At 38.8% G+C, this 27,494-nt stretch overlaps 2 protein-coding genes across 4 annotated transcripts in view; both read left to right on the top strand.

The window, feature by feature from the left end:
• LOC128862843 (lipase 3) overlaps positions 1-16,100 on the top strand; it is a 54,250-nt gene extending 38,150 nt beyond the window's left edge. For 2 of the 3 annotated variants that reach the window (XM_054101613.1, XM_054101614.1), the window contains 2 exons: positions 11,962-12,705; positions 15,206-16,100. In XM_054101613.1, the coding sequence (XP_053957588.1) occupies positions 11,962-12,705; positions 15,206-15,595 (1,134 nt within the window). In that variant the 3' untranslated portion in view covers positions 15,596-16,100. Of the gene's footprint in view, positions 1-8,177; positions 8,416-11,961; positions 12,706-15,205 lie in introns of those variants that run through there. The other variant, XM_054101615.1, reaches the window with a different exon arrangement.
• Positions 16,101-24,382: 8,282 nt separating this feature from the next.
• Positions 24,383-25,796, top strand: LOC128863750 (zinc carboxypeptidase A 1-like). Its single transcript, XM_054103066.1, has one exon. It carries the CDS (start codon positions 24,421-24,423, stop codon positions 25,705-25,707), a length of 1,287 nt encoding a protein of 428 aa, XP_053959041.1. The 5' UTR covers positions 24,383-24,420; the 3' UTR covers positions 25,708-25,796.
• The last annotated feature ends 1,698 nt before the right edge of the window (positions 25,797-27,494 follow it).

Raw genomic sequence — 27,494 nt, 5'->3', positions numbered from 1 at the left:
ATATCTGCCTGATCAGCAACAGAAATTTACATAAAATATGCTCAGACGCCTCATCAGCCTCCAGGCATAGTCAGTACTCCTTCTCTGTATAAAAGTTTAGCTGGTTCATGCGAAGACACCTTATGACCAGTAAATAACCTAATGTTAACCCGGACCAGAGCCTTAAAGTTCTTTCTATTGATCGGTTAACCAAATAACTTCGCCTATCGGAGACTCCCTGTGAGACTCAAAGATTTATTTTTTTTTTACCATAGCTATCAAGCAAACCTTGAAATTTATCATCCTCGTTGGTCAACTGTGTTGTTGTAGTACCATAAAACATTAGGTCTGATCGTGCAGCAAATAATTTGCACCAAGTCAAATTCAAATTTAAGTTTTGGTGTTCACGTATCCAAAAATTTCCCCTTGCATCATTTTGAGGGGAAGTTGTAAGGTTTTACAGGATAAATTTTTACTTGTAAGAATATGCAAGTGAGAAAAACAGCTGATCGCAAAGTAAAAATAAACACGAATTAGAATTTGCAATTTGAGTCAAAGTTCTAAATTTAAATAAATCGCCATTAAATGGAGAACGTAAGTAAATATATTTTAGATCAAATTTATGAATTTGTAGGTATCTCTAGTGCTTTATGCTTGCATTTCTTGGTTATTAGCGAATTTGGCAATATACTTAAATACATGCATAGACGCAAGCAAGAAAAATATGAAGATATCTAACTTGATCAATTCCATTGCGATTCTATTTATCTCCTTCTCTATATCCATACAAAATATCTATCAAACAAATAAAATTAAAGTTTTCTTTTAAAAAATGCAACCATTCCATCAGTATTTTCTTATGACGTTGTCACGTTAAACTATCGTCAGTAACCGACTTTACAGACAACCTCTTTTTTCCAATAAATCTGGTCGTATGGTCAGTGTTGATTAATTGATTGGAAATGATTAATTTTTGGAAATAAACAAGGGCAGCTCCTTCCTCGTTTCAAAAGAAATAAGATTCGATGATTCTGCCAGTGCCATATAAACTTCAGGAACAGGTTTATTTTTTTCGAAGTAAATTTCAAAATTTTAGAAGCGTCATTTTGGACATTACTGAACAGAAAAGCACCCGATACATGAATTCAAAATGTTCCTTAGATTTTTCAGTAGCAAAGCTTATTTCCATATCAGTCACCTTGTATTTCGTATTTAAAACATTAGGTGATATATTATGTATATTATATTATATGTATGTATGTATGTATGTATGTATATTTTTGTCCAACTTTTCCATTTTCAAAAACCTCGGCAATCCTCTAAGTATTTTTGAAAACTTGATATCTATTTTAAGACATTAGAAGATATTTTGCCAAAAGACTTATGTAAATTTTTTTTTGTCTACCGATGATTGCTGACAACAATTCAATAGAGGTACGTTATATGTATGTGTGTGCATGTGTATATTAATATGCATATGTACATATGTATATGTTAAGTGGTACAAGCATATACAGATTTTTTGTGAAAAAAAATATTTTTCAGCAATAACTCACTTTGAAATTAAACAGCTGAGACCAAAAGTTTTAATTTGTTTATCTCTTTTGGCGAATTCTGGTAAACCTTGATATTGATTTTCATTTGATATTGAATTTTATTTTTGCGCAAATCACGTAGAGAAAAATATGTATGGGTTTGTATGAATCCGCTGCCAAGAAGTGTGCACTTGTACAGTGAGCGGGGGGCATATGTACATATGTATATGTATGTATGTATGCATTTTCTACGAAAAATGCCGAGCAAGGAGAAGCATTTGTAAACAAAAATGGAGATCTAGGAAGCACTACTCACTTTGTTTTAAAAGTACGTGCATACGAGTACATATTCATGTATGGTAGGAAAAAATATAGAAAAGGAAAATAAATAGTAAAATTCCTAAAAATTGGATAAGTGATAGCGAGCGAAAGGTCTGCGTTGCATTTCAATTAAAATTATTATAAACTTACAGAGAAAATTGTCAATCTGAGCAACAACAATACACATACATACCCACATATATACATATGTGAGTTTTGAAATAATGTGTACGAATACTGGTACATACATACATACATATGTACGTATGGGGTGAGAAGTTGCCAGCCTGATGACTTGATGACTTGACTTGACTCCTCATTATCCTCAAATGATTCACCTCCGTAACAATTTTTGAGTTTAGGCCATAAATGATAGCCGCTCGGAACTAAATGTGGTGAATATGCTGGTTGAGTTGTAATTAGAACTTCAATTTGTAGATCTCATGCTGAATGGCCTCTGGTGACGATCCAGCATGCTGTCCAGCAGGTTTATATGTGTGCGTGTCGGGTGCTTGACGCTAATATCTAAAATTTTTGATTTTCATCAAGCAAAAGCCGACAACAAGTATGTGTGACACGAAGCAAGTACGAGTGTCACCCGACACGCACACATACATATAAGCCTGGTGGACAAGCATGCTGGATCGTCACCAGAGGCCAGAAGAGATTTTATGGTGCTCTTTAACAGACCGTTATTCGGCTTTGAGCGAATCCGATAGCACGAACTGATGGGCTGACGTAGCCGTGGTGTTGGTGATATACGAAAAAATCAACCAATGACATATCGTTGCCAGTTGAACAACGACTGATGGTGAGTGTGTGAAATTATCGTTTAGAACACAGCTGCCGAATCTCCCTTGTGACGAGTCAACCGAAGTTTCCCTCATAATTTTCTTTTTTGCACTATAGTTAAGAAGCAAACCTTGTAAATCGATCGTCCTTGCGTAAATCTTAGCCAAAGCAACGGCCGACATTTAGTAAGAAGAATATAAAAGCAAGAAGGTATAGTTTCCAGTCCTTGCCGCAATCAAAACTCTGCCACCTGATTTCACCACACAAAAAACTGCAAAACTGTCCAAAATGTATCCTAACTACTCCCAATTGGTTCACAGTCAACTCGCTCAATTAAAATCCCAGTAGCCTCAGCGATATCACTCACTTTCAATCTTTTATTTTCTAGCAAGATTTGATGAATTTGTTCGATACTTTCGCAGTTGTGGCCTCAACAGGACGTCTTGCATGTTGTTCGTCATCAATGTTCGTGCGACTTACTTTAAATTTTTCAAACCCATAGGAAGAGAAGCTCGACCAAACACCTAACAGAAGAGTACGCGCCAATTATTTATTTTCGTTACTCCTATAATTTCTGACATGCATCTTGAAATTGTTCCGCAAGTGGAGGCGCCTGCAATTTTATGCCGCCCCCGAACGGTTTTTTGGTTTTTATAAGGAGCTGTTTCATAGCAGGAATGCACTCGGAGCCTTCCCACTTCCACTATTCATTATAAAAAACCTTTTGCAAGATTTTGTGTTTGAATTAAAATGTTAACCCAGATTTTTGATAAAATCACCAGTTGGAAATGGAAATAAAATTTGAAAAAACTTGTAGGTATTATAAATTAAAATATTACACAAAAATGTTTCTTCAAAAAAATTCTAATCCGATTTGTGGGCAAAATCATCAGTTTTGGAGGAGTTTCAAAAGTAAATAAAAAAAACAAAAACTTTTATTATGAATTAAAATATTACACAAAAGTTGTTTGTTGTTCGACTAAAATTATTTTATTTTTGAAAATTACATTACCCAAACTTTCATTTATACCGAAATTAAATGGAAACCACTCTAATTAAACATTATTTTGATTAATTGCTTTTTAAAAGCATAGATGCAATGTAAACAGCAAACATAATGGAATAATATTTGTGTTGCATACACCTCTAACTAGTCATTTTCCAACTGTTTCAATTCTACAATTCTAGTTCCTTTCGAACTAGTTTATCTTCTTCCCCCAACCGAAACAGTTGAACTAGAATGCCTGGTGAGCAGTTTAGCTTTGCACTGTAGGGTTCATTCACATGTATCAGTAAACATTCGGCAAAGAACTTATGATTTTAATAAATCTTCCGTTTACATCGGAAATTCTAATATTTAATAGAAATTAAATATTATTTTCAATAAATTTTTATTAACATGAATTCTTGAACTACCGATATCATTTTTTAACAGCTTCAGTTTTGTCAAGTGTCTAAGTTTAAGTCAGTTGAAGCGGTTTTGTCAAAAATCCGCAGCTATGTACGCTTACGCCTTTATATGTATGTACATCCATACACACGAATATGCACACATACACACATACGGTAGCTCGTATATGGGGGCTGCCTTTCGTCAGTCTACCCCTTAATTATCACAAACGTTTTGGCACCTTTACCATAATCTACTTAATGGCGCGCTGTTTGGACTTTGGCCGAACCCCCTCCCTCTCCCCTCCTGTTTCCGTATATAGCGCGCCATGTGAGGCGTATATTTGTTGCTTGCGTAGACTTCGCACTTGGGTTGCTTTTGATTAGTAATCGGCAATGGGAAATTGTTATTGCGCGAATAATTTACGGCGTGCGCCTTTGTTGCGAATATTATGCACAAATACATACATATAAATAATTGTACATGTGAATATATTTTTGTGCTTAAGTACATATGTGCACCCATATATACTCGTAGTGTGAAATAAAAATGTTTCGTTCCCCTCAATTGTAGTTTTTCTCCGATTTTCTTGCTGTATTATACACTTAGTTCCAGTATCAGTTACTTTTAGTTGGACGGAATTTTGTTTACTGATTTCTTCAATTTTTTGTATACACCATTCATATTTTATTATGTTGTAATAGTGGGCTGGCAAATTCATATATTTATTCTTATATATACAAGTTAATGGGGTGCTTGTGAATTTTCAATTAAATTGTGACGCTTCATCGATTTTTATTGATCATTTTAAATCAATTACAAGGTCATTAACTGTTGCCCCTGTAACTGGCAGAGGCTGTTCGAAGGCAGTGGAACGTTTATTGATATAAAAAGTAGTGCATAAAAAAATATTACGCGAACATTAGTGGAATAATTCGAAAATTGAGCGTAAATTTTACCGCAGTAAGGGAATTACTGAGCTCAAAAGTAAATAAGAAAAATGTTTATATGTGAGTGTATTGTATAATTTTAAACAAAACATCGACTATACGGTTTCGTATGCCTGTATTTGCACTATATGTACAATTTATTTGGTTCGTCAGGACGATAGCCTCAGCTGCTAGTTGCCTTACTAATGTAATGCAGTTATTTAGTCATATAATTAATTAAATAAAAATGTTTAGTTATCTCAAATGCTCACTGGGCACCAACCCATTTTTGAAATGCCTACCACACGCACTGTTCGCCGAAGAAATTTTCTTGAAGTCTCGCGATAAGTTTCCAGTACTCACTTATTTTTCTCTTGTGATGCTATTTTCCCAGAAAACTATCTGTGGAAATCTGGAATAGTCTCATCCGAGAATAACAGATTGCAATGATTGGCAATCCGAAGCAAAATTGTGAGAGTAACTTCGGCCGTCACGTCAAAGAGAATTTGGCACCAGAGCAGAGAGCAGTGCCCGCTTATGCCGAAGGTGTGGTCAATATCACACCGTTAACCGACTCCCTGCGAATTTGAAGGAATCTGATTGCTGATTTGTTGACATAAAAGGGGATGTGACGACTGTTTGTTTACGAAAAAACTGAGATTGTATTGGTGATATTAGCAAAAAACAAAACAACGCAGTCAATGCTCTTGTTACTTCGTTGTCGGATGAATATGAATTATTTTTACCATGGTCTCATCTCTTAAAATCAAGGCGAATGTATTTAAGGTGGTGGTAACAGATCCACAGCAACTAATTGTACATTAGAATTTCACAGCAAAATAAACTAGAGTAGTAGTAAAACAGAACGGTTTTTCGTTATTTCATTGTGCGCTAACACCACATGTGCAAGGCGAAAGGAAAAACAAAAACAAATCAGCTGCTACTGATGCCGTTATAAAGGGTGGTTAAATTTCAAGGGCCGATGTTGAATGCGAACCACACCTAAACGTCAAGTTTTCTCTGCATTTCATTTGACATTTTTCAATTTCAGACTAGCTCAATTTGAAAAGATACACAAGCGAGCAACGCGTTAAAGTTATTCAGGCTTATTATGAAAACGGGCGTTCAAATCAAAATGCATATCTCGTGATTTTTTCAGTCAATTTAATCGTCCAAATGTGCGTACAATCGGAAAAATTGTGCGAAAGTTGAGCACCAGTGCATGCTCGTACAGCTCGTACTGCAGAAAATATTGCTGCTGTCCGCGATAGTGTGGTTGAAGAGCTGTGCACCTCAACTCGTCGTCGTGCCCAACAATTGCACCTCTCACGCTCGTCGTTGATGAACATTATGCTTAAAGACTTGCGTTTACACGCTTACAAGGTGCAATTGACTCAAGAACTAAAGCCTCTTGACCATTTCAAGCGTCGTCACTGGTCAGAATGGTGGCAGGAAATGGCAACAGTGAATGACCAATTTTCGAAGAATATCATGGTGAAGCACATTTTCACCTCAGTGGATTCGTCAATAAGCAGAATTGCCGCATTTGGGCGAAGGATAATCCAAGAGTGATTGCCGAAAAACCAATGCACCCACAAAGAGTGACTGTTTGGTGCGGTTTATGGGCCGGCGGCATCATTGGGCCATATTTTTTTCCAAAATGAGGCCGGTCAGGCAGTTACTGTGAATAGTGTTCGCTATCGTGAGATGATAACGAACTTTTCATGGCCCAAATTGGAAGATATGAATGTGGACGATATGTGGTTTCAACAGGACGGTGCCACTTGTCACACAGCTAACGAAACAATGGCTCTTTTGCGCGAAAAATTTGATGGCCGAATAATCTTACGTCGCGGCGATGTCAATTGGCCGCCAAGATCATGTGATTTGACACCGTTGGACTTCTTTCTTTGGGGTTATTTGAAAGAAAAGGTGTACGTCGATAAGCCAGCAACAATTCAAGAGCTAAAGGATGAGATAATTCGGTACATTAACGGCATAGAACCTCAATTATGGCTCAGCGTCATCGAAAATTTGGACCATCGGATGGGGGTGTGCCGCCGAGGCCGCGGCGGCCATTTGGCCGATACGTAATTGAGCTATACCAATATTATCATAATAAAGAGAAATGATAATAATTTCTTAAAAAAATTGTATTTTATTTAAAATCAATACCGGCCCTTGAAACTTAACCACCCTTTAGATTTGCACAGAAGGATTTCTCTGAAACCCCTTTTGGACTTCAACTACGTTCTGCCCAATTGCACTTTAAAATCAATTAACGTTATTTAACCAGTCATTATTTTAAATAGGTTGTACCGAGAAGAGAAAAAAATAAATCAGAAAGAATAAAATATTAAATCGTGTATAAGTTAACACAGCGGTACTGGCATGGTGTCGACAAACATGCATGTGTGTGATACATTTGTACGGCGATGGCTGGCCGTCAGCATCGGTCAAGTCACTTTTGGTTATTGCCGCTGTGACTATCCCACACCTCGCTTAAGTACTTTTTCGGTATGCGGACGTTTCGCATTTTGCCGAAACGAATCGTGCGCATCATACAGCCGAAAGAGTTGTCACTAAAAAGCACTTAAGCGCGGTTAGTTTTTAATATAATTGACACAGTGTAGGTCACAGTGTGGTAGTGAAGTGCAAATAAAGAAAAGAAAAATGAAAAATAAAGTGTTTTATTTAACTTATATGTTGTAAATTGTTTTGGAGCACTGCCTGAATAGCTCTATTAAAATATTCTGTAGATAAACTAGTGAAATTATCTTAGACTGCTTTTTTTGCATTTTATTCTAGGCAACTTTATTTTATACATTTTCTGTAAAAATATTTTCTTTTGCTTTCAAAATTTTCATAGTAAAACGAAATAGTTGATAAATTTGATTATCGCAGAATGATAAAAAACACTTCAAAGTTTTATGGCTAAACAACAATACTCCAACGGGTTGAGTCATTTCTGATTTTTGCTAGTTTGAAAATAAATTTTTTAATTCTTAACACATTTTGGCTTATAGGTACACCCCATTTGCAATTTATGTAATTTATGGCGAAAAAACCTTCCACGAGAGATTAGCTCCTAAATAGAAGCATTCTGCGATTACGTGAAGTAGAGGTGATATATCAAAAGTAAAGAAAATTAAGAAATATTTGTATATTCATTACGAATAGAACTTAGTTTTATAATAAGTTTGTTACAAGATTTTAGGTGCCTTTCTTCGTAACACTTTTTTTCGTACAAAAACCTTTTGCCAAATAGAATAAATGTAGTAGAAAGATTTCAAAGAATTTAAGTATCGTAACCTAAAGGCGATCATTTCTGCCCGTCATGTGCGTGTAAACACGTCATAAGGCACTACACTGCTACGTACGATATGTGGGACATGAACAGCATTTCATAAAGTTCGTCTAGTGATTCGCAAATCTATTAGTGGGGCATAGCAAATGCGGTTACTAAAAGGTTAGTGCACTTTAAAAATAATTTTCATTTCTTGTCTTTGTGTGAAGTTTTACGTCACCTGAGGAGGCAAAAAAATTTAATTACAAGTTAGTAGACGAAAACATTCACGCGAAATTTGTAAAAGTTGTTCTTATTAGTTCTATAACATTGCGTGTTATATTTTTGTTGTATCGTATTTTGTATTACTTCATTTTTGACTAAATATGCGGCGCTTGTAGACTAAAATTATTAATCTCATATAATTTTTACGTCATGCCAACTTGAGGTTATTGACATATTTTATTGTAGTTTCTGCAAAGTTTAATGTTCTCATTAAAAGTTAATAGGCAAAATTAATTTTCTGGACTTCGCTCCCAAAGATTACTTTAACTTCTACTACAAATAAATTACGTCTGAAATGATAATAGAAATAAAAAAATAAGTAAAAATAAAGTAAATCACTTAAGAGGTAAATGCTTTTTGGATACTCGAGTGAACCGATGATTCATTGAGAATTTATATGTATTTCTTATAACGGGTATGCTCGCGAAGACTACTTAACCAAGGGAGATTCGAACCAGAGCGAGAAAGTTATTCGATGATTTGGTTTAGGTGGGCATGTCAAGAGGTATTTAGTACCTTCGGGACGCCTCCATTTACTGGATATGTATTTGCTGTGTCAGAGTCTATCCGAGGAAGGTAAGAAATTAATTTGTTACAAATCCAAAACGTAATTGCTACAGTGTTTAATCGCTCTCAAGAGGTAACTCGAGCTCTTTTTCCAGAGATGGGTCGCGATTAGTCTCTGATTACAGCATTCATAGGGCAAAAATTGATAGAGGTATGAATTGTATCTTAGTGAATGCGGTTAATTGCGATAGTCCGTCGGATCCAACCAAGGTTTGGCCAACCGAAGCAAAATTGCGAGAGGGGGCTCGGCGACAAAACTCTGTCCGTTCATTTCACACGTATTAAGGGGTCCCGGGAGTCTGGAGCTCGAGAATTTAGGGTATGTTCAGGAATTTTTTCTTACAATAAAAAAATTAAAAACGATATTTAAATTTTGAAAGGTTTTTATTTAACTTCTTTTAAAAAAATGAAAAAAGTGTTTTTTTAATTTTAATAATTTAAAAAAATACGCTAAAGTTGATCCTCCCGAAAAATTGGACCTGAACGGTGTTGTCCATTTTGGCTCTTCTATTTATCTGAAACACAAAAACCAAAAAAAATTATTAGTCAGTATGACTCTAGCTCCTCCCGCTACTAGAATAAAAAAAATTTACGAAATAGCGCGGTTTTGAATTTGACACTCTAAAAGTCAGGTTTTTTTCAGTTTTTTTAATCAAAAATTACGAAATAATTGAAATAATAATATGATTCTAGTACGGGCGATAGCGATTGATGTTGTGAACTACACATTTAAATTACAGACGATTCGGTTGAGTCGTTTTTTTTTTTTTTGGACAACACCAACGCGAAAAAAGTCGTTTCGAGTTAAATGAGTTTGAAGTTTGAGGTACATTTAATGATCATAAAAGCTATAATATTGGAAATTTCCGCATGAAAATTTCACAGTATATTCTTAAGATACTATACTTTCGAAATATCGAAAAACCAAAAAATCGATTTTTTGAAATTTTTAGACCACTTAATGCACTCGTCCAATTAGTCGTTGCTCAGTAACAAGAGCAATGGCTGCGTAGATTTTTTCTTACATCAGCAAAGTTACGTCAGCAAATCAGCTGATTCCTTCAAAATCACTGAGAGCCGGTTAACTGCCTGATGTTCGTTAACACACCTTCTGAACTCTTCACCGTTGGGTGTGCGATTACTGAACCTAGTATTTAAACTCAAGGATACTCTCTCTGTGATATGTTTAGGAGGTGGCTCAGTTTCCAACAGGTGCCTTTCTTATAAATATTATAGTTCCTCTTCAGCCAACATCTGAGAACCGCACGTGGTGGCCTAATATAATACATTATTATAGTGGGTTTGCAGCTTCATCTACTGCATCGTGTTAATCTGTAGCGATCGAATTGATGCTGCTAAGATAAAGTTAGCATAAAACCAGGCAAACAATCGCCTTGTATTTCGCCAACAAGATTTATTTTTCTTTGGCTCAAATATATGTACATATATAGGTTCCGCGAAGGCACAAAGGGCCACACTTATTTTTTGTGGCTTGAGTTCAAGAACGCCAGCTTTGGTTGTAACATCATTTCCTCTAGGATAGGTCATCCCGCCTATACTCGGTCGTCAAAGCCTCGTTAGTTTTGAAATAGGGAGTACTGCGTGAAGGTGAGGTTGACATTTGGGATGGATATGCATCACCAGCCCCATTTGCCCACATTTCATGGCATTTTCTGTACCCTTAGATACTTAGTTAAACCTTGAACTTCGTCCAGCCGTTGATTTTGTAGTTAAATCTGTGAGGCTACTAGTGATGGAGAAGCTAGCAAGTCATTAACATATGAGGTCAAGAAAAAGCCTCCTAGTAGTTAGTGTTGTCCCAAAATTTAGAAGTCAAACAACAACGGAGAGATGACTCCGCATTTCGGTACCGCCTGTTGATTTATTATCGGCTTTGAGATTTAAGTTCTAAAATTGCTGGGAAGTATCCACTTAGACAATTGCGATCGCAGCTTTCACGTAGTTTCGAAATAAAAGCTCTCAGTGTTTCGGGTTTGCTGTGCTCTTCACTGAAGACATATTATATGCTGCTGAGCTCAGCTCATGCAGGAAATGGCGGAGGAACAGCGTTTAAGGTTTCGTTTTACCACTGGCAATAGAAAAGGCATTGGGTAATCACTCTTATAATCCGTTTTATTGGCGGGCGTGGCATTGCGCTATCTGTGGCACTACTCTACCAATTGGTGTGCAATGAGGAGTCGTTCACACATAAATTAGAAACAGTTCAAATGTGAAAAAGGCCACTAAAGCTGGCCAAAAACAGGGTACAATGCCCAGCGACTTGTTGCAATTCGGAGAAATTGGAGAATTCGGAGAAATAATTTTCATTTACTTGGGATTTGTTGCTAGTTTGTGGCGCAGTTTGTGGATTTTCTCATTTGTTTACTGACCATCGCCGAGATAAAAGTGAGCGGAAAAATTACAAGTGTTAATAAAAAAATTGTGTACTCTTTGGAGCACTCATTTCCATATTTCCTAACAACTTACTTACGGACTAGGCACAAATCGCAGGGAATAGTGCCCTGTTTGTGGTCAGCTTAAACCAGAAGTCGACCTCATCAATTGGGGAAACCATCTGTGAAAAAGTTTTTCTGAATACCGATTTTGAAATTTTTTATAATTTTGGCAAGATTTCGTATTATAAAACTATACTGACACACAGGGTGGTATAATTTGCCAGATTAACTGTTTTAATAAAAGCTTCTCCTTATAAGAAACCACTCAAAAAACAAACTGTATCTTTAATGTATGTATTTGGGTATGTTTTTACTTGCATTTTCTACTAACACACATTTTGATATTTATAAAGCTCCAAAGTTATAAAAGTCGCCGCCACCCTAGTAAAATCTCATTAATTTTCTCTTTTCCATTTTCCAGGCCAAGATGATATCCAATCACAATTATCCAGTTGAAGAACATACAGTGCACACACCAGATGATTACATCCTCACAATTTATCGAATACCCGATTCACCAAAGCTGCGTGGCGCACCCAACTCAACCGCCATTGCGCGCACCTCCAAACCGGTGGTCTTTCTCCAGCATGGCATCCTCTGCGCCTCCGACGATTGGATACTCAACGGTCCCGACACATCGCTGGCGTACATGTTCGCCGATTCCGGTTACGATGTGTGGCTCGGTAATGCGCGTGGCAACACCTACTCACGCCAACACAAACATAAGCATCCAGATTCTTCAGATTTCTGGAATTTCAGCTGGCATGAGATCGGCGTCTACGATTTGGCTTCAATGTTGGATTATGTGCTAGTCGAGACAAATGACACAGCTGTGCATTTTGTCGCCCATTCACAAGGCACAACCACCTTCTTTGTGCTCATGTCTACATTGCCTTGGTATAATGAGAAGGTGAAAACGGTGCATTTGTTGGCACCCATCGCCTTTATGCGCAATCATTCGTTTATGCTATCGAAATTGGGTGGACTCTTTTTGGGTTACCCTTCGTTCTTAAGTTGGGTGCTAGGCGGCATGGAACTGCTGCCAATTACCAGTGTACAGAAGCTACTATGTGAATATGTGTGCTCGGCGGAGTCCACGTTCCGGTTTCTGTGTTCGGGGATTTTGGATTTCCTCGGCGGTTGGGGTACGCGGCATTTGAATCATGTAAGTAAAAATACCTGCAAATGTATATGTATAGGCATCCGAAGAGAACTGTGGCGGGCTGTGAGCGAGCGTGGCTAACGTTCATTGTTTCAATTATCATCGTTTTAGCCATATTTTTGCCAATTGTAGGGGATAAGGCGCTATGGATGTGGTAGGCCAGAGTTCATGTACCGAGCCAGCCGGGTGAGAACGGTGTAGCTCGTTTAGTTGGAGATAGTCAAGGGAATCGCAAACCCTCTATAACGAAAAAAAAGTCGGAAAACGGAGAGCATATTCTAAAAAACAGGCTTAACGCGCCTTTTGTTGGGGAACGGCTTCTATATTCAATATAAATTGTTTGAGCGCTATTTCACTAATAAATTTATTGACACGTATAAATAAAAAGGTTGAACCTCATTTCTCTCAAAGTGCTAGACGAAATTTAACCGACTCTACCAAACAAACTAACGTAATTTGGAGACCAGGAAAATATGATATTGCGGCTTCGTAAATTTTTTGAGGACATTTCGCGGCTAGATGGGGTAAATGAAAGGATGAAAAGACACTAACGGCATTCGAAAGAACTCTGTTACTTGAATGGCCAACTTCAACCCCAGGCGATTGTTAAAAGCATAAGAATATGATTAAGTAAAGTTGGGCCGTGTCGCATGTAACATCCATTGGAAAGATTCATCGATTCATAACGCTCGGATTCGGGTAGGGAATAACGAAAGTAGAGGATATAATGAAACCACGTTTCTACTCTTGAGATGAGTGACAGAGAGAGCAATTTGGCAAATATCTCTTACTACCGGTTAGCAAATGGGTTACTACAACCCACAAGCGAGCTTGGCAGGCTGAGAGATGGACTAGACTGATGTTACCTGTCATGTCCGATCGACTGTCGCAAATCCTCCTGTCATTAAGCAGAAGGGACTGCAGACAGCTGGTTGGACTGATGACGGGCCACTTTCTGTGGGCGAAGCAATTGGAAATGGTAGCCATCTCAGACATTGTACTCTGCCCAGCTTGTGAAGAGGAAGATGAGACGTCGGACCACTTTCTGTTCATCAGCCCCGCCTTCGCTGGAATCAGGCTTGAGGTCTTTGGCACTGAGGTGTTAAGAAGCGACCATCTTAGCTCCTTGGCACCACACGATCTACTCAGATTTCTTCGGAGGTCGGGTAGATTTAAAGAAAATTAAAAAGGAATCCTAGTGCAGTATAATGAACTTAAATGTGTATAGTTGCTGTACTTGCTAGTTGTCCCGACAAATAAAAACCGGTCTAAGAGGACAAATGGCTTACATAAGAAGCAGAAGGCTAAAGAATAAAGGGGACTAACTGGCCAAAAAGTCTTGCGGTATTTTTATTGAATTTTCAATTGTTCATAAAATTGGTTATAATAATGCGATTTAAGTCAAATATGCGCCGTTTTGTTCGATGACGAGTTCCCAACGAGATGCCAACTTCATAATGCCCCTCTTATAGAAGCTCGCTTCCCTATTGTCAAAAAACTCGGAGAGCCAATTTTCACAGGACTCTCTTGTGGACAACTTCCGACTACCAAACTCGTTCGCCATGGACAGAAATAGGTGGTAATCACTTGGTGCGAGATCCGGACTATACGGTGGATGCAAAAGAACCTCCCATCCGAGCTCCCGGAGCTTCTGGCGCGTCACCAAAGATGTGTGTGGCCTGGCGTTGTCCTGATGGAAGACAATTCGGCCTCTGTTGATCAAAGATGGCCTCTTCTGCATGAGTGCTGCATTCAAGCGGTCCAGTTGTTGGCAGTACAGGTCCGAATTGAGCGTTTGGCCATAGGGGAGCAGCTCATAGTGGATGAATCCCTGCCAATCCCACCAAACACACAGAAGAACCTTCCTCGCCGTCAATCCAGACTTGGCCACCGTCTGGGCAGCTTCACCGCTTTTCGACCACGACCGTTTGCGCTTCACGTTGTCGTAAGTGACCCATTTTTCATCGCTAGTCACCATCCGCTTCAAAAACGGGTCGATTTTGTTGCGATTCAGAAGCGATTCGCATGCATCCATACGGGCAAAAATTTTTTTTTCGATCACCTCTGCACCAGAACGAAAACGTTGAAACCATCGTTGTGCGGTGGAAATGGAAACTGTATCGGGCCCATAAACTGCACAAATTTTATTGGCAGTAGTACTGTAAAATATGCCGTATTTTCTCTTTATTTTGCTCCATGTTTGCGACGCTATAACTCACGAACGACTAAAAGCAAACAACAATTAATCAAACACGTGTTAGCACGTGAAAAGAGCTTTCCAAAAAGCTCTAGCGTGAATCGATGCGACGAATACAACTAGAACTACGCGCTTGCAAAGACAAGCTTGCGGAAATACCGCAAGACTTTTTGGCCAACCTTATATTTTCTATACCCGAACTACAATAAATTCAAACTTTTACTATCAAACTTGTGTATACCACAAAAGTATTAAAATTATATGTATTTAATTCTCAATTTCACCCTCTTTTATTTCTCCCTTCAGACTCTGCTGCCCCACGTTTGTGAGACTCATCCGGCCGGTGCCTCCACAACCCAAATCATTCACTACCTGCAACTGTACACTTCGGGCGATTTCCGCCAATACGACCATGGCATAGAGTTGAATAAGAAATATTACCAGCAAGAGACACCTCCCTCATACAATGTTCATGAGATCTCCAGTTGTGTAAATATGTTCTATAGCGACAACGATTACATGTCCGCTGTCGAGGATGTAGAATATTTGGCGACACTATTGCCTTGCGTAGAACTTTACCGCATACCCTTTGAAGACTGGAATCATTACGACTTTTTGTGGTCAATCAACGTGAAAGAAGTGATAAACGATCGAATTATCGATAAAATAGCTAGGCATGAAATGGAGAATTTGTGAAATTGGATCTCCATTTTGTACAGGCTCGTAATCAAAGTATCATATAATATTTGGAGTTTTACTTTAAGTCCTGAATGTAAATATTTTATTTCTACTCTAAAACTAGCATTTTAGTATTATTGCACTATTTAAAGAAAGGAGAATGAAAAACAAAACAATATTATTTAAAAAAAAAAATTATAATAACATTTATGTATGTACATACATACAATTGTACCTTCGATATGCTGTGAGACCAAAAAAAAAACAAAAACTTAACAAAAGAATGGCGTTTTATATACGCAAATACTCAAAGGTTTGTGAATTTTTCGCTTAAGTAATTAGACAATACTTTAACGTTTATTAAATATTACAAAGTAATATATCTATAAATATATATATGTGTGTGTGGACTGTATGCACTGATGTACAATAAAAATTAGCTATAAGTACCTACGCTGACTAAACGAAACGCTTTTTACGAGTAAATAATAAATAAAATAAACAAAAAATTAAGTTTTGTTTATTTCACGGGCATTTTTTCTTAATAAATAGTAATTGTAATTGTTTGTAAATTTCCGTTGATCGCATGCAATGCGCCGTGGCGGAAAACTGAGGAAAGTGGGTGTTGGGTGCATTTATTCATGCAGATGTGGTGACGTTGCACTTGCGCAGAAATAAAAAATCTGTAAACCAAAATTGTTAAATCACAAATATACAGGGTGAACGATATGAAGTGTTACCAACTTCACACTGCTTCTATCTGTAAAACAGCTCATGACATCAACGTCAAAATTGTTCTAATGACAGTTCAATATTTTGTTTATAAGCCATCAAAATCATTTGCGTCTCAGTTTTGTTGAATTTTTTTTCTGTGATGGAATTCAAACGTAATAGTGTGATTGCGTTATATTTGGCTGGAAAATCACAACCAGCCATTGTTCGTGAGCTCAGTCACCTCAAAGTGAATAAAATGTTTATGTATCGCACTATAAAACGTTACAATGTTACAGGTAGCATTGCAAAACGCTATGGAGGTTCGGTTCGGAAATGGTTCGGAAAGTGAAGGCTCGACTTGAACGAAATCCAAGTCGAAGTTGAAGAAAAATGGTCAAAGTACTGAAAATATCGCAAGGCAGCATTCGTCGCATATTGAAAAATGAGCTCAAGGTCAAGGCTTTCAAGTTCCAAAAAGCACACGATCTTTCACCCCAGCAAAAAAAAGTTCGGTGCGAAAGAGCAAAGGAGTTGTTGCGCTTGCACGAATGTGGCGAATTTCCTAACATTGTGTTTTCTGATGAAAAAAATTTGCCAATTGTGCAGTTCATAAACACTCAAAACGATCGTGTTTACTTAACCGAATGCTCATACGAGAGTTTGAGCCTACGTATGGCCACTCGAAGCAATTCCCCATCGCAAGTAATGGTTTGGGCCGCAGTGGCCGCTGATGGACGCTCTCCAATCGTTTTTATCGAGCCTGGTGTCAAATTGAATGCGACTTATTATCGGGAAAATGTTTTAGAAGCTGCTTTAGAGCCATGGGCACGCAAACATTTCGGTCGTAGACCATGGACGTTCCAACAGGACTCGGCACCGTCTCATTAAGCTCGTGTGAACCAAGAATGGTTAAAAAATCATGTTCCACACTTCATTTCGTCCACACAATGGCTTTCGAATTCGCCAGACGCAAATCCGATGGACTATTCCATCTGGTTCATTTTGGAGAGCAAGGTGAGGACTAAAAAATATGCCAGTATGGCTGAAAAAAGCGATGGTGAGAATGGGCCAAAATACCTCAAGATAACATTCGTGCAGCTTGCAACTCATATTTTGACCGTTTGAAGGCTATAGTCAAGGCAAAAGGTGGTCATATCGAGCTAAAGTGAATATATGTTAAAATTGTAATCATTTTTGAACAATTTTGTCTTTGAAATGAATAAAAACTAATTTCACACAAAAAATTTATGATGTTTTGAACACTTCATATCGTTTACAATATTCTAACAGTACTTACTATTAGTAGTATGTCTAAGGTGGCCGTTTAATAATAAGAGTTTTTACAATCATCTGATATGGACTTCTTTTTCTTTTTCTTGATTGGCGCGATAGCCACTCACGCAACTCTGGTCGAGTTTAACAAAGAGCCCCAATCGTTTCTTTCTCGTGGTAACCGGCGCCAATTGGGCACATCAAGTGAAGTCCTTCAAGTCCTTCTGCACCTGATCTTTCCAACGCAGAGAGGACTTACCTCTTCCTCTGTTACAACCAGCTGGATACCTCATACAGAGCCGGGGCATTTGTATCCATTCGGATATCCGCTGCGCTATGTCTATGTCGTCGTAAAGCTCATAAGGTTAATCGTTCTATCACCTGCGATATTCGTTATCGCCAACGTGCAAAAGCCCAAAAATCTTGTAGAGTGTGAGTTTTGTTCGTCGAGGAAGGGCTTACTACTCAATTGCCTACTTAGACCAAAGTAACACTTGTTGGCAAGAGATATTCTACGTTGGATTTCAAGGCAGACCTTTTTATTGGTGTTAATGCTGGTTCGTAAATAAACGAAATCTTTTAAAACCTCGAATTCATAACTGTCAACAGCGACGTGGGTGCCGATACGCGAGTGCGCCGACTGTTTGTTTGATGACAGGAGGTACTTCGTTTTGTCCTCTTTCACCACCAGACCCATTCTTTATCCAGTTTGGAAGTCAATATCCTCCACATACTCTAACAATTGTACGCTCTTATAAAATATTGTGCCTGAGCGATTAAGTTCTGCGGCTCGTACGACTCCAACAACAGGTTAAAAAAGTAACACGACAGCGAGTCACCCTGTCTAAAACCTCGTTTGGTATCAAACGGGTCGGGGAGGTCCTTTCCAATTCTGACGGCGCTGCTGGTGTTGAATAACGTCATCTTGCAACTCCTTTTCCTAATGTCGAATGCAGCTTTGAAGTCGACGAAAAGATGGTGTGTGTCGATTCTCCTTTCATGGGTCTTTTCCAAGATTTGGCGTATTGTGAATATTTGGTCGATGGTAGACTTTCCAGGTCTGAAGCCACACTGATAAGGTCCAATCAGTTGGTTTACGGTGGGCTTCAGCCTTTCACACAATACGCTCGCTAGAACCTTATAGGCGATATTTAGAAGACTAATCCCGCGGTAATTGGCACAAATTTCAGGATCGCCCTTCTTATAGATTGGGCAGAGCACACTTAAATTCCAATCGGCAGGCATGCTTTCATCCGACCATATTTTGCATAGGAGCTGATGCATGCACCTTATCAGCTCCTCGCCGCCATGTTTGAATAGCTCAGCCGGCAGTCCGTCGGCGCCCGCGGCTTTGTTGTTCTTTAGCCGTGATATTGCTATTCTCACCTCGTCATGGTCGGGTAACGGAACGACAATTCCGTCGTCAACGATTGGGGTATCGGGATCTTCACATTCTCTGTGACATGCGCAGCTGTCACAATTTAACAGGTTCGAGAAGTGTTTCCTCCATAATTTAAGTATGCTCTGGATGTCAGTCACCAGATCGCCGTCTTTGTTCTTACAGGAAAACGCCCCGGTCTTAAAACCTTCTGTAAGTCGCCGAACTTTCAGCTAGAATTTTCGGGCATAGTTCCTATTGACTAGCATATCAAACTCCTCGCACTGACGTATTTTGACCTCTCGTTTTTTCTTTCTGATAATACGTCTCTCTTCCATTTTTAACTCCCAGTAACGAACTCACATGGCTCGCATTGCACCCGATCGCAGCGTGGCTCTATAGGCAGCGTCTTTTCTTTCTGCGGCAGCGTGACATTCCTCGTCGTACCAATTGTTTTTCGGACTCTTCGGAATCCTATTTCTTCTTCGGGTTCCGATTTATTCTTACTCCATTGCTTGTGCATGCCGGATTGTTGGGCAGTACTCTCTGAGAGCTGGAGTGAGAGTCGAGTGGTGAATCTTCTGGCTATCTGTTGTGATTGCAGCTTTTCGCTGTTGAACATTCTTTGCGTAGGTAGATGTACGTTTTTTGCTCTACAGAGGCGTGTGCGTAGTTTGGCTGCAACAAGGTATTGATCCGAGTCGATGTTGGGTTCTCGAATAGTACGTACATCTAAAACATTAGAAGCGTGTCTTCCATCTATCACATGTTCGATCTGGTTTCGCGTTTTTCTATCAGGAGACAGCCACATAGCTTGGTGTATCTTCTTATGCTGGAATCTGCTGCTGCAGACTATCATATTTCGGCGTAAGACTATCATATTTCGGCCCCGGCGTAGTCGATCAGCCTCTGTCCGTTACGGGATGTTTCGTTGTGCAGGCTGAATTTTCCGACTGTAGGACGAACAATTTCCCACTTGTCCACCCTGGCGTTGAAGTCGCCAAGCACGACATTTATGTCGTGGCGGGGCAGCGCTCATAGGAACGTTGCAAGCGCTCATAGAAGGATTCTTTGGTCGCATCGTCCTTCTCTTCCGTCGAGGCATGGGCCCAAATGAACGAGATGTTAAAACATCGCGCTTTGATGCGGATTATTGCGAAACGCTCATCCACCGGAGTGAACGACAGTACTTGGTGACGAAGTCTCTCTCCCACAACAAATCCAACACTGAATTTTTACTCCTTTACATGGCAGCTGTAGTAGACGTCGGAAGATCCAATGCCAAATACGATATATGTACAAGTATGTGTATGTTTGTGTTGGCATTGCTAATAAGTTATGGATAATTGTAATTTTCGCATCCTCTATTGCCACAAAAGCCGTGGGGATTTCAACAGATATTATATTTCATACATAAATGCCTTAGCCTAAAAAAAATTTGAATTCGTAAAAGAAAATCTTATTGAATCACCCCGTATCATTATGCATTCTTATAAATACCTTTTCGTGTAGCTTCACTACCTTTTTACGAAATAGGATACAATTATTTTTTTTCTGCTTCTGGAAAACAACCCTGGGCGCTGGAGATTAAAATTTTAGAAAATCAACTTTTAATGGCTGAGTCATGACTAAGGGTAATGTCACGACAAAATTAGAAAAATGTCACGTTGTGGAAAATTCGGAGAGATATAATTATAACAGAAGGCCATGCTTACGTTGATAATACTTTTCAGCCAAGACTAGAACAAAACAACAAAATTTAAGGTAGTCAACGACAAAAAGTTAAGATTTTTCGGTTAATTCACGTGCTTAAATTGGAGTGGAGACATTTCATTTTGCATGCTGCAGGTGTAGTATGCCAAAAAATACCGTTAGAAATATATTTGATAATATATAATTGGCGCATACTTCCTTCGTTAGATGTTTGGCCAAGTTTCTCCTCAAATTTGAGGCGTGCATCTTAATGCCTACCTATTGAGGGACCTACAGTTTTATGCCACTTCCGAGCTGCAGATGTTGTTGTCTGCCTTTTTTAAGGAGGCTTGCCACTGCCTGCCAAGCATCGACCGCACTGAAAAATAGTTTTAAATCCTATCTGAGTACAGTTATGCCCACAATTATGTTTATTTGGTTTCGAATTTTGGATTCTGTGGCGTTATAATTAGTTCTATGTTTTCAGCCTACATTAACGATATTTTTTTACCATGAAGAAAATGAGCAACAGGGACGAAATTAAGAACAAAATCAACGGGGGTTTTGTACTTGAACTTTTTTGCACCAAAATTTAATAAGCCATAAAAATGCATACCAACAATTTTTTCTATAGATTCTAATTAAAAAGTGTGAAACTACGTTGAAAAGTTTGAGGAATTTCTCTAATTTTTGTATAAGCTAAGAAAATGGGATTTATATAGATTTTGTTAGAACAATGAGCAGTGCTTATATTAAACAATAATCAGCATTCAGCGAAAAAAAAATTTTAATAATTAAACTACGAGGCGGGTTTAATAAGTACCTGTGTAAGAAATGAAGACACAATTTTTTCAAAATTTTTTTTCAAATTTCAACATAGTTCAAGATACACCTCCCAACGTTATGGCTATTTTTTTTACCTCTCCAAAAAATAGTATTTATCGAACTCTCCAAAATATGTCTCTTCCTCGTTTGAACTAAATTTTTTTTCCGCGAGCCATTTCTTCATGTTAGGGAACAAGAAAAAGTCTCACGGAGCCAGATCGGGTGAATACGGGAGGTGCGGCTGCAAGTCATAACGCAGTTCATGCAGTTTGGCGGCGACAATTCCCGATGAATGTGCAGGTCGTTATGGTGGTGAAACAGAACCTTCTTTTTCGCCAAATGCAGCCGTGTCTCCTTCAATAACTCACTGTAGTATTGCCCAGTGACCGATCTTCTTTTTTCTGAAAAACCCATGAGGACGACGGCGTTCGCATCCCAATAAATCGTCGTCATGGCCTTTCTGGCCGATGGAAGTGTCTTCGTCTTCTTTGGAGCAGATTCACCGAGAGAAACCCATTGTTTTGATTGTTGCTTAGTTTCTAGTGTATAATTATAAATCAAGGTTTCATCAACGGAGATATCTCGATGCAAGAATTCCTTCGGACCTCGCTTATATTGCTCTAAACACTGCTTTGAAGTTAACAGCCGCATCCGCTTGTTGTCCACCGTGAGTAATCGTGGCACCCATCGGTCCGACCATTTTTTTAGCGCCAACTTATCAAGTAAAATATTAATTGCCATTCCGGTCGACACACCCATGGCCTCTGTTACTACGCGCACTTTCGTTCGTCGACCAGCGAGAATCATGTCGTGAACTTTTTGAATGATTTCCTCGGTAATCACGTCTGCCGGGCGTGCTGGTCGCTCCTCATCAAAAACGGATGTTCGCCTACGTTTAAGTTCGTTGAACCAAGATCTAGATGGCGAAGCGTCCCCATATACACCATCCATAAAAAAAAAAAACGAAAATCACAAAACACGTCTTAATCGAATAGCTGCCAAATCCAAACTAACCTATCAATCAGTCTGAAAGTGGTTTGGCGTCGTTTGATAGATGGCAGCACACAATGCTAACGCCAACTTCTCTCAGGAACGCCCTCTGTCATCAAACACGGGTACTTAGTGACCCGTCCTCATATCATACTTACATCAACATTTTGTGATGTGCTATCCCTTGTCGCGGGCTTTACCTAAATAACCTATGTGTAAGTGTAAGTAAGTTGAAAAATGTGTCGCAGGAAAAGAGTTTGCCTTCAAAATTTTTGATAAGGGGTTTTTCAATAGGTGCGCTTCAACTTTTTTCCGATAGGGAGGGCGAACGACGCAATATTTTTTATTTTTCGCTTGTCATTTGTAAACTTCATTAGTATACATTTCATCATGGAATGCTACGCACTTGAGCAACGCTTGCAAATCATTGAATTTTATTATAAAAATGAGTGTTCTGTTAAGAAAGTTTAAAGTCGAAAAATCATTTTCAGTGATGAAGCTCACTTTTGGCTCAATGGCTTTGTCAACAAGCAAAATATGCGTTACTGGGCAGAAAGCAATCCACACGTGATTCATGAGGCACCGTTCCATCCCGAAAAAATCACTGTTTGGTGCGGTTTACATGCCGGCGGCGTAATTGGCCCATATTTTTTCGTTGACGAGAACGATCGCCACGTTACTGTGAATGGAAATCGATACCGCGACATGATAAACGATTGAATGGTATGGACTTAGACGACATGTGGTTTCAACAGGACGGGGCCACAAGTCACACATCACACGCTACAATTGATTTGTTGAAGAGTAAGTTCGATGAGCGCATTATTTCCAGAAATGGACCGGTCGAATGGCCGCCGCGCTCGTGTGATTTGACGCCTCTAGACTATTTTCTTTGGGGTTATGTGAAGTCATTGGTCTACAGTAACAAGCCGGCGACGATTTGTGAGCTCAGAGCCAATATTGAACACGAAATTGCTGGAACTTCGGCCGATTTATGCAAAAGAGTGGTCGAAAATTGGGTTCAACGATTGGACTTCGTAAAACGTGCACGCGGTGGTCATGCAAAAGAAATCGAATTTCATACTTAAATGTATATGTTCAAACTCGATAATAAAAAAATAAAAAATATAAAAATTAGTTAAAAAAGTCAAACCGTTTGTGTTTTATTCAAATAAAAAGTTGAAGCGCTCTTACTGAAAAACGCTTTATAAAAGCGGACCAAGCAGCACAATTTGAATCAACAAAACAGATTACACTAAAACAACTTCTAGAATAAGCAGTAAAAATTAATCTAAACATTCAAAACAAAAAATTGAAAGATTAAACAATCAACGATCAATAAATTTTTTTCCAAAAAATTTTTCATTTCTTTGTAGCCGCTAAAGGGCTTAAAAGTTAATTACGTGTCGAAAAAAATTAGCATTTTTTAAATGAAAACTGTGCAACTGTAAAGTATGCCAGCCAGTTTGACGTAAGCACCATTAAAAAACGTTCGCATTAAATGGGTCAAATATTTTTTGAAGAATGGGGTAGAATAAAAAGTAATGACTGTAACTGCCATGTCCACATACGAACATAGAATGTCAATTCTACCTGACACACTTTTCATCATTACACTATGATTTCAATTAGATCCGCTTTCACAAAAAATCAACGTATATCCTCTACTGGCATAAAGGAGTAAGTGGGCGATTATATAATTTTAAATGTTTAAACTCAAATTCAGAACATCCCTAAGTTCGACCACACAGCTGCATATAGTTACATAAATGAGCAAGTCTAATCGCTATTGGCATCAGCGGTGTTTGCTCGAAATAAAATTTTAACTCTAATTGCTTCGTGCAACCAACCACATTTTAGTTTCACGATACTTATCACATTGTAAATGCTCCCTGTGGCCCTTAGGTACTCCTATAAAACAGCTTCTAGCTACTACCACCTTCAATCTTCTTTTACCTTCGATGCACACAACATGTGGCAACAACTAATACTGATAGTTCTAATCGGCTTGGCAACCACCATCCAACACGGGAATGCAGAGCGCGTACGATACAACAACTATCAGGTCTATCAGCTTCAACCGCAGACGGCAGCTCAGTTAGAGACCATCAAGGCGCTTGATGGTTCTAGTGACTCGTTACGCTTTGTGGATCTTGAATATAATGTGGATACTAAAATCTATATCCTCATTGCGCCACATAGTGTCACCGATTTCGTAGCTACAATAAAGGAAAGCGATATTTCATATGAATTGGTGGACGAGAATGCACAGAACAGTTTAGATGCGGAAGAGCTTGTAGCGGATGCCAATCGACCAAGCGGTGAATACACTTGGACGGAATATCACGAGTTGGACGATACATATGCTTGGTTGCGTTCACTAGCTGAAAAATATCCTGAGCAAGTGAGTGTATTTGTTGTCGGTCAGTCGTATGAAGGACGTGAAATATTAGGCGTAAAGATCTCGTATGCCAGCAATGTCGATTGCGCAACAAAACGTGGTATTTTCATTGAGGGCGGCTCACATGGCCGTGAGTGGATCAGCTCCGCTACCCCAACTTACATCATTAATCAGTTGCTCACCAGCACTAATGCGGATGTGCGCAAAATGGCGGAGAGTTTTGATTGGTATGTGGTGCCCCATGCCAACCCTGATGGCTTTGTGTATACTCATACTACCGATCGTATATGGCGTAAAACACGTACGCCATACGCCAACGATTGCTTTGGCGCAGATCCCAATCGTAATTTTGACTTCCATTGGAATGAAGCTGGTGCAAGCAATAATAGTTGTGGGGAAATGTATGCCGGACCAAGGGCCTTCTCAGAGGTTGAAACGCGCGCGCTCGCTGAATACATTAGCACATTGAGGGGAAAATTAATTTTGTATTTGACATTCCATTCATACTCTCAACAGTTACTCTTCCCTTATGGGCATACCAGTGAGCTGCCGCCCAACTACAAGGACTTGAAGCGCGTTTTTGATGTTGGAGTCGCAGCTCTTTCAAAACGTTATGGCACCAATTATACTGGTGGTTCGATATATGAGGGGGTAAATCCAGTTGGGGGCGACAGCAATGATTGGGCTTATGGCGTGATGAAGATTCCCTACTCATATGCCTTTAAAATGCGTCCTTTGCTTTCAGAAGACTGGATTGGATTCCGGTTACCAGCCGAACAAATAATACCTGCTAGTGAGGAGGTAATGGATTCTATGTTGGTTATGATCAAGGAAATACGTACTTTGTCAATGTTGTAATAAAATATTTAAAAATATTCGAGTATTTAGTTCATGTGGATGTTCTAAGTAAGACCAAATAAAAAGTATATTTTAACTCTATAAAAATCGCTACATTTCAACATTTCAATTTTAATGCAATCTAGCTTTTGTATCATATTATTTATTTATAATATACTACTCAGTTGGTTCGGGAAGTCATGATGAATCGATCGTAAAGCGAAAGCATGTTTTCTTCGGAGTATACGTGAAAACGACGTACTTAGATTGGGTTTCTTGATTTTTTCTTTGATTTTTTTGAGTTGCTCATAACAAAAAATGCTTTTAGTCCACATACCAAAATTCACGCACTTCAAAGTGTTAACTAACTTATACGAAAAGAAATTTGAAATATGCAGACGATAATAAATAAACATAAATAAAATGTTTATTTTTTTAAATAAAATTGTAAGCAGATGCCTTCGAAAAATCCTCAAAATATTCTGGCCAAATATTAACTCGAATGCTGAATTATGGGCCAGAACCTAGCAAAAGCCAATACTATTAGAGATCCGAATGAGAAAATGGGGTTGGATTGGACATGGTCTACGCAGAGAAATTGGTGACTTAACAAGGGCCGCCATTGACTGGAATCCCCAAGGAAGCCGCAGGCGTGGAAGACCAGCGAATACCGACTGGAGACGACTGCGGGAATCAGAAATCCGCGACACGTAGCTTAGCTGGAATAAGTTAAGAAATTGGCGCAAAAAATAGCCGAATGGAAGAAATTCGTTGTGGCCCTATGTTCCACACTGGAACCCTAGGAATTTATGATAATGATGATGAAACATTATATCAATGTAAGTAAGGTGCATGCATTCTTTAAGTTTTTAAGTTAAGTTTTGAGGTTTTAGGTTAAACTCCTCTAACGGATCCTACAGTACCGCGCAGCTACCCGCTGTATACGCTGAGTATCAAAAAATACTCAAGGAATTTGTATGAAAGCTTTTGAACAGTCTGATATCTATCTACTATTTTATTTGAAGAATCTCAGTCAAACCCTTACCAAATTGGAGCTAAAACATATTCTACAGCAGTTTATTGCTTTGCTCGCTTCTCTTCCTCTATTATGATGGAGAATACCGTCCTCTGTCCTTGCTGCTATCCACAGCTACAACATCTAGCACTCCTATTGCTCTATAACTGGGATCCATCCCTACAACATGACCAAGAAAGTAGAGCCGTTGGATATTTATTCGCTACACCATACCTATGCCGGTCCAAGCATCGTGCCGATAATCTTTTCTTTGTCTGCGATTATTGCGTTCATTAAACTTCGGCAGAATCATTCCTTCATATTCGCGCGAAGGGCCGCCTCATCGCCAATCCTAGCTTGCGTGCCATATGACGTGTACGATAAGACGTTTTGAGGTTCGTAATCTACGTTGAGTTCACGCAGCGATTTGAATTTTTTCTGTGGGCTCAAAACCATATTCCGAGGGATTTTCTTTTTTTCATTTACTGAATAACTAGAAATCACACGGACCACGATTTTTTTAACTTTGAATTTTTTTCCATAAACTGTGCTAATTGACGTTCAAAGTGCTGGCCCAATGCAGGCTGGCTGGCTTTGCTGCTTGCGGTGCTTGCTTTGGCTTGGCTTTGAAAACTTGTATGACCAAATTGGCACTTCAACGCTATCACAACAAGCAGATGATTCGCAAAGGAAAAAGCAAACAGAGATATTAACCATAATAAAGAAGAAATTTCATTTGAAAATTTCAATACTACAAAATGTCGAAGACGTTAGCTTTTTAAAAGCTAACTGC

This window comes from Anastrepha ludens, chromosome 5 (assembly GCF_028408465.1).
Source record: "Anastrepha ludens isolate Willacy chromosome 5, idAnaLude1.1, whole genome shotgun sequence".
Classification (NCBI taxonomy): domain Eukaryota; kingdom Metazoa; phylum Arthropoda; class Insecta; order Diptera; family Tephritidae; genus Anastrepha; species Anastrepha ludens.
Note: the sequence above shows the minus strand (reverse complement) of the source record. Positions and strands in the feature narration are given on the sequence as shown.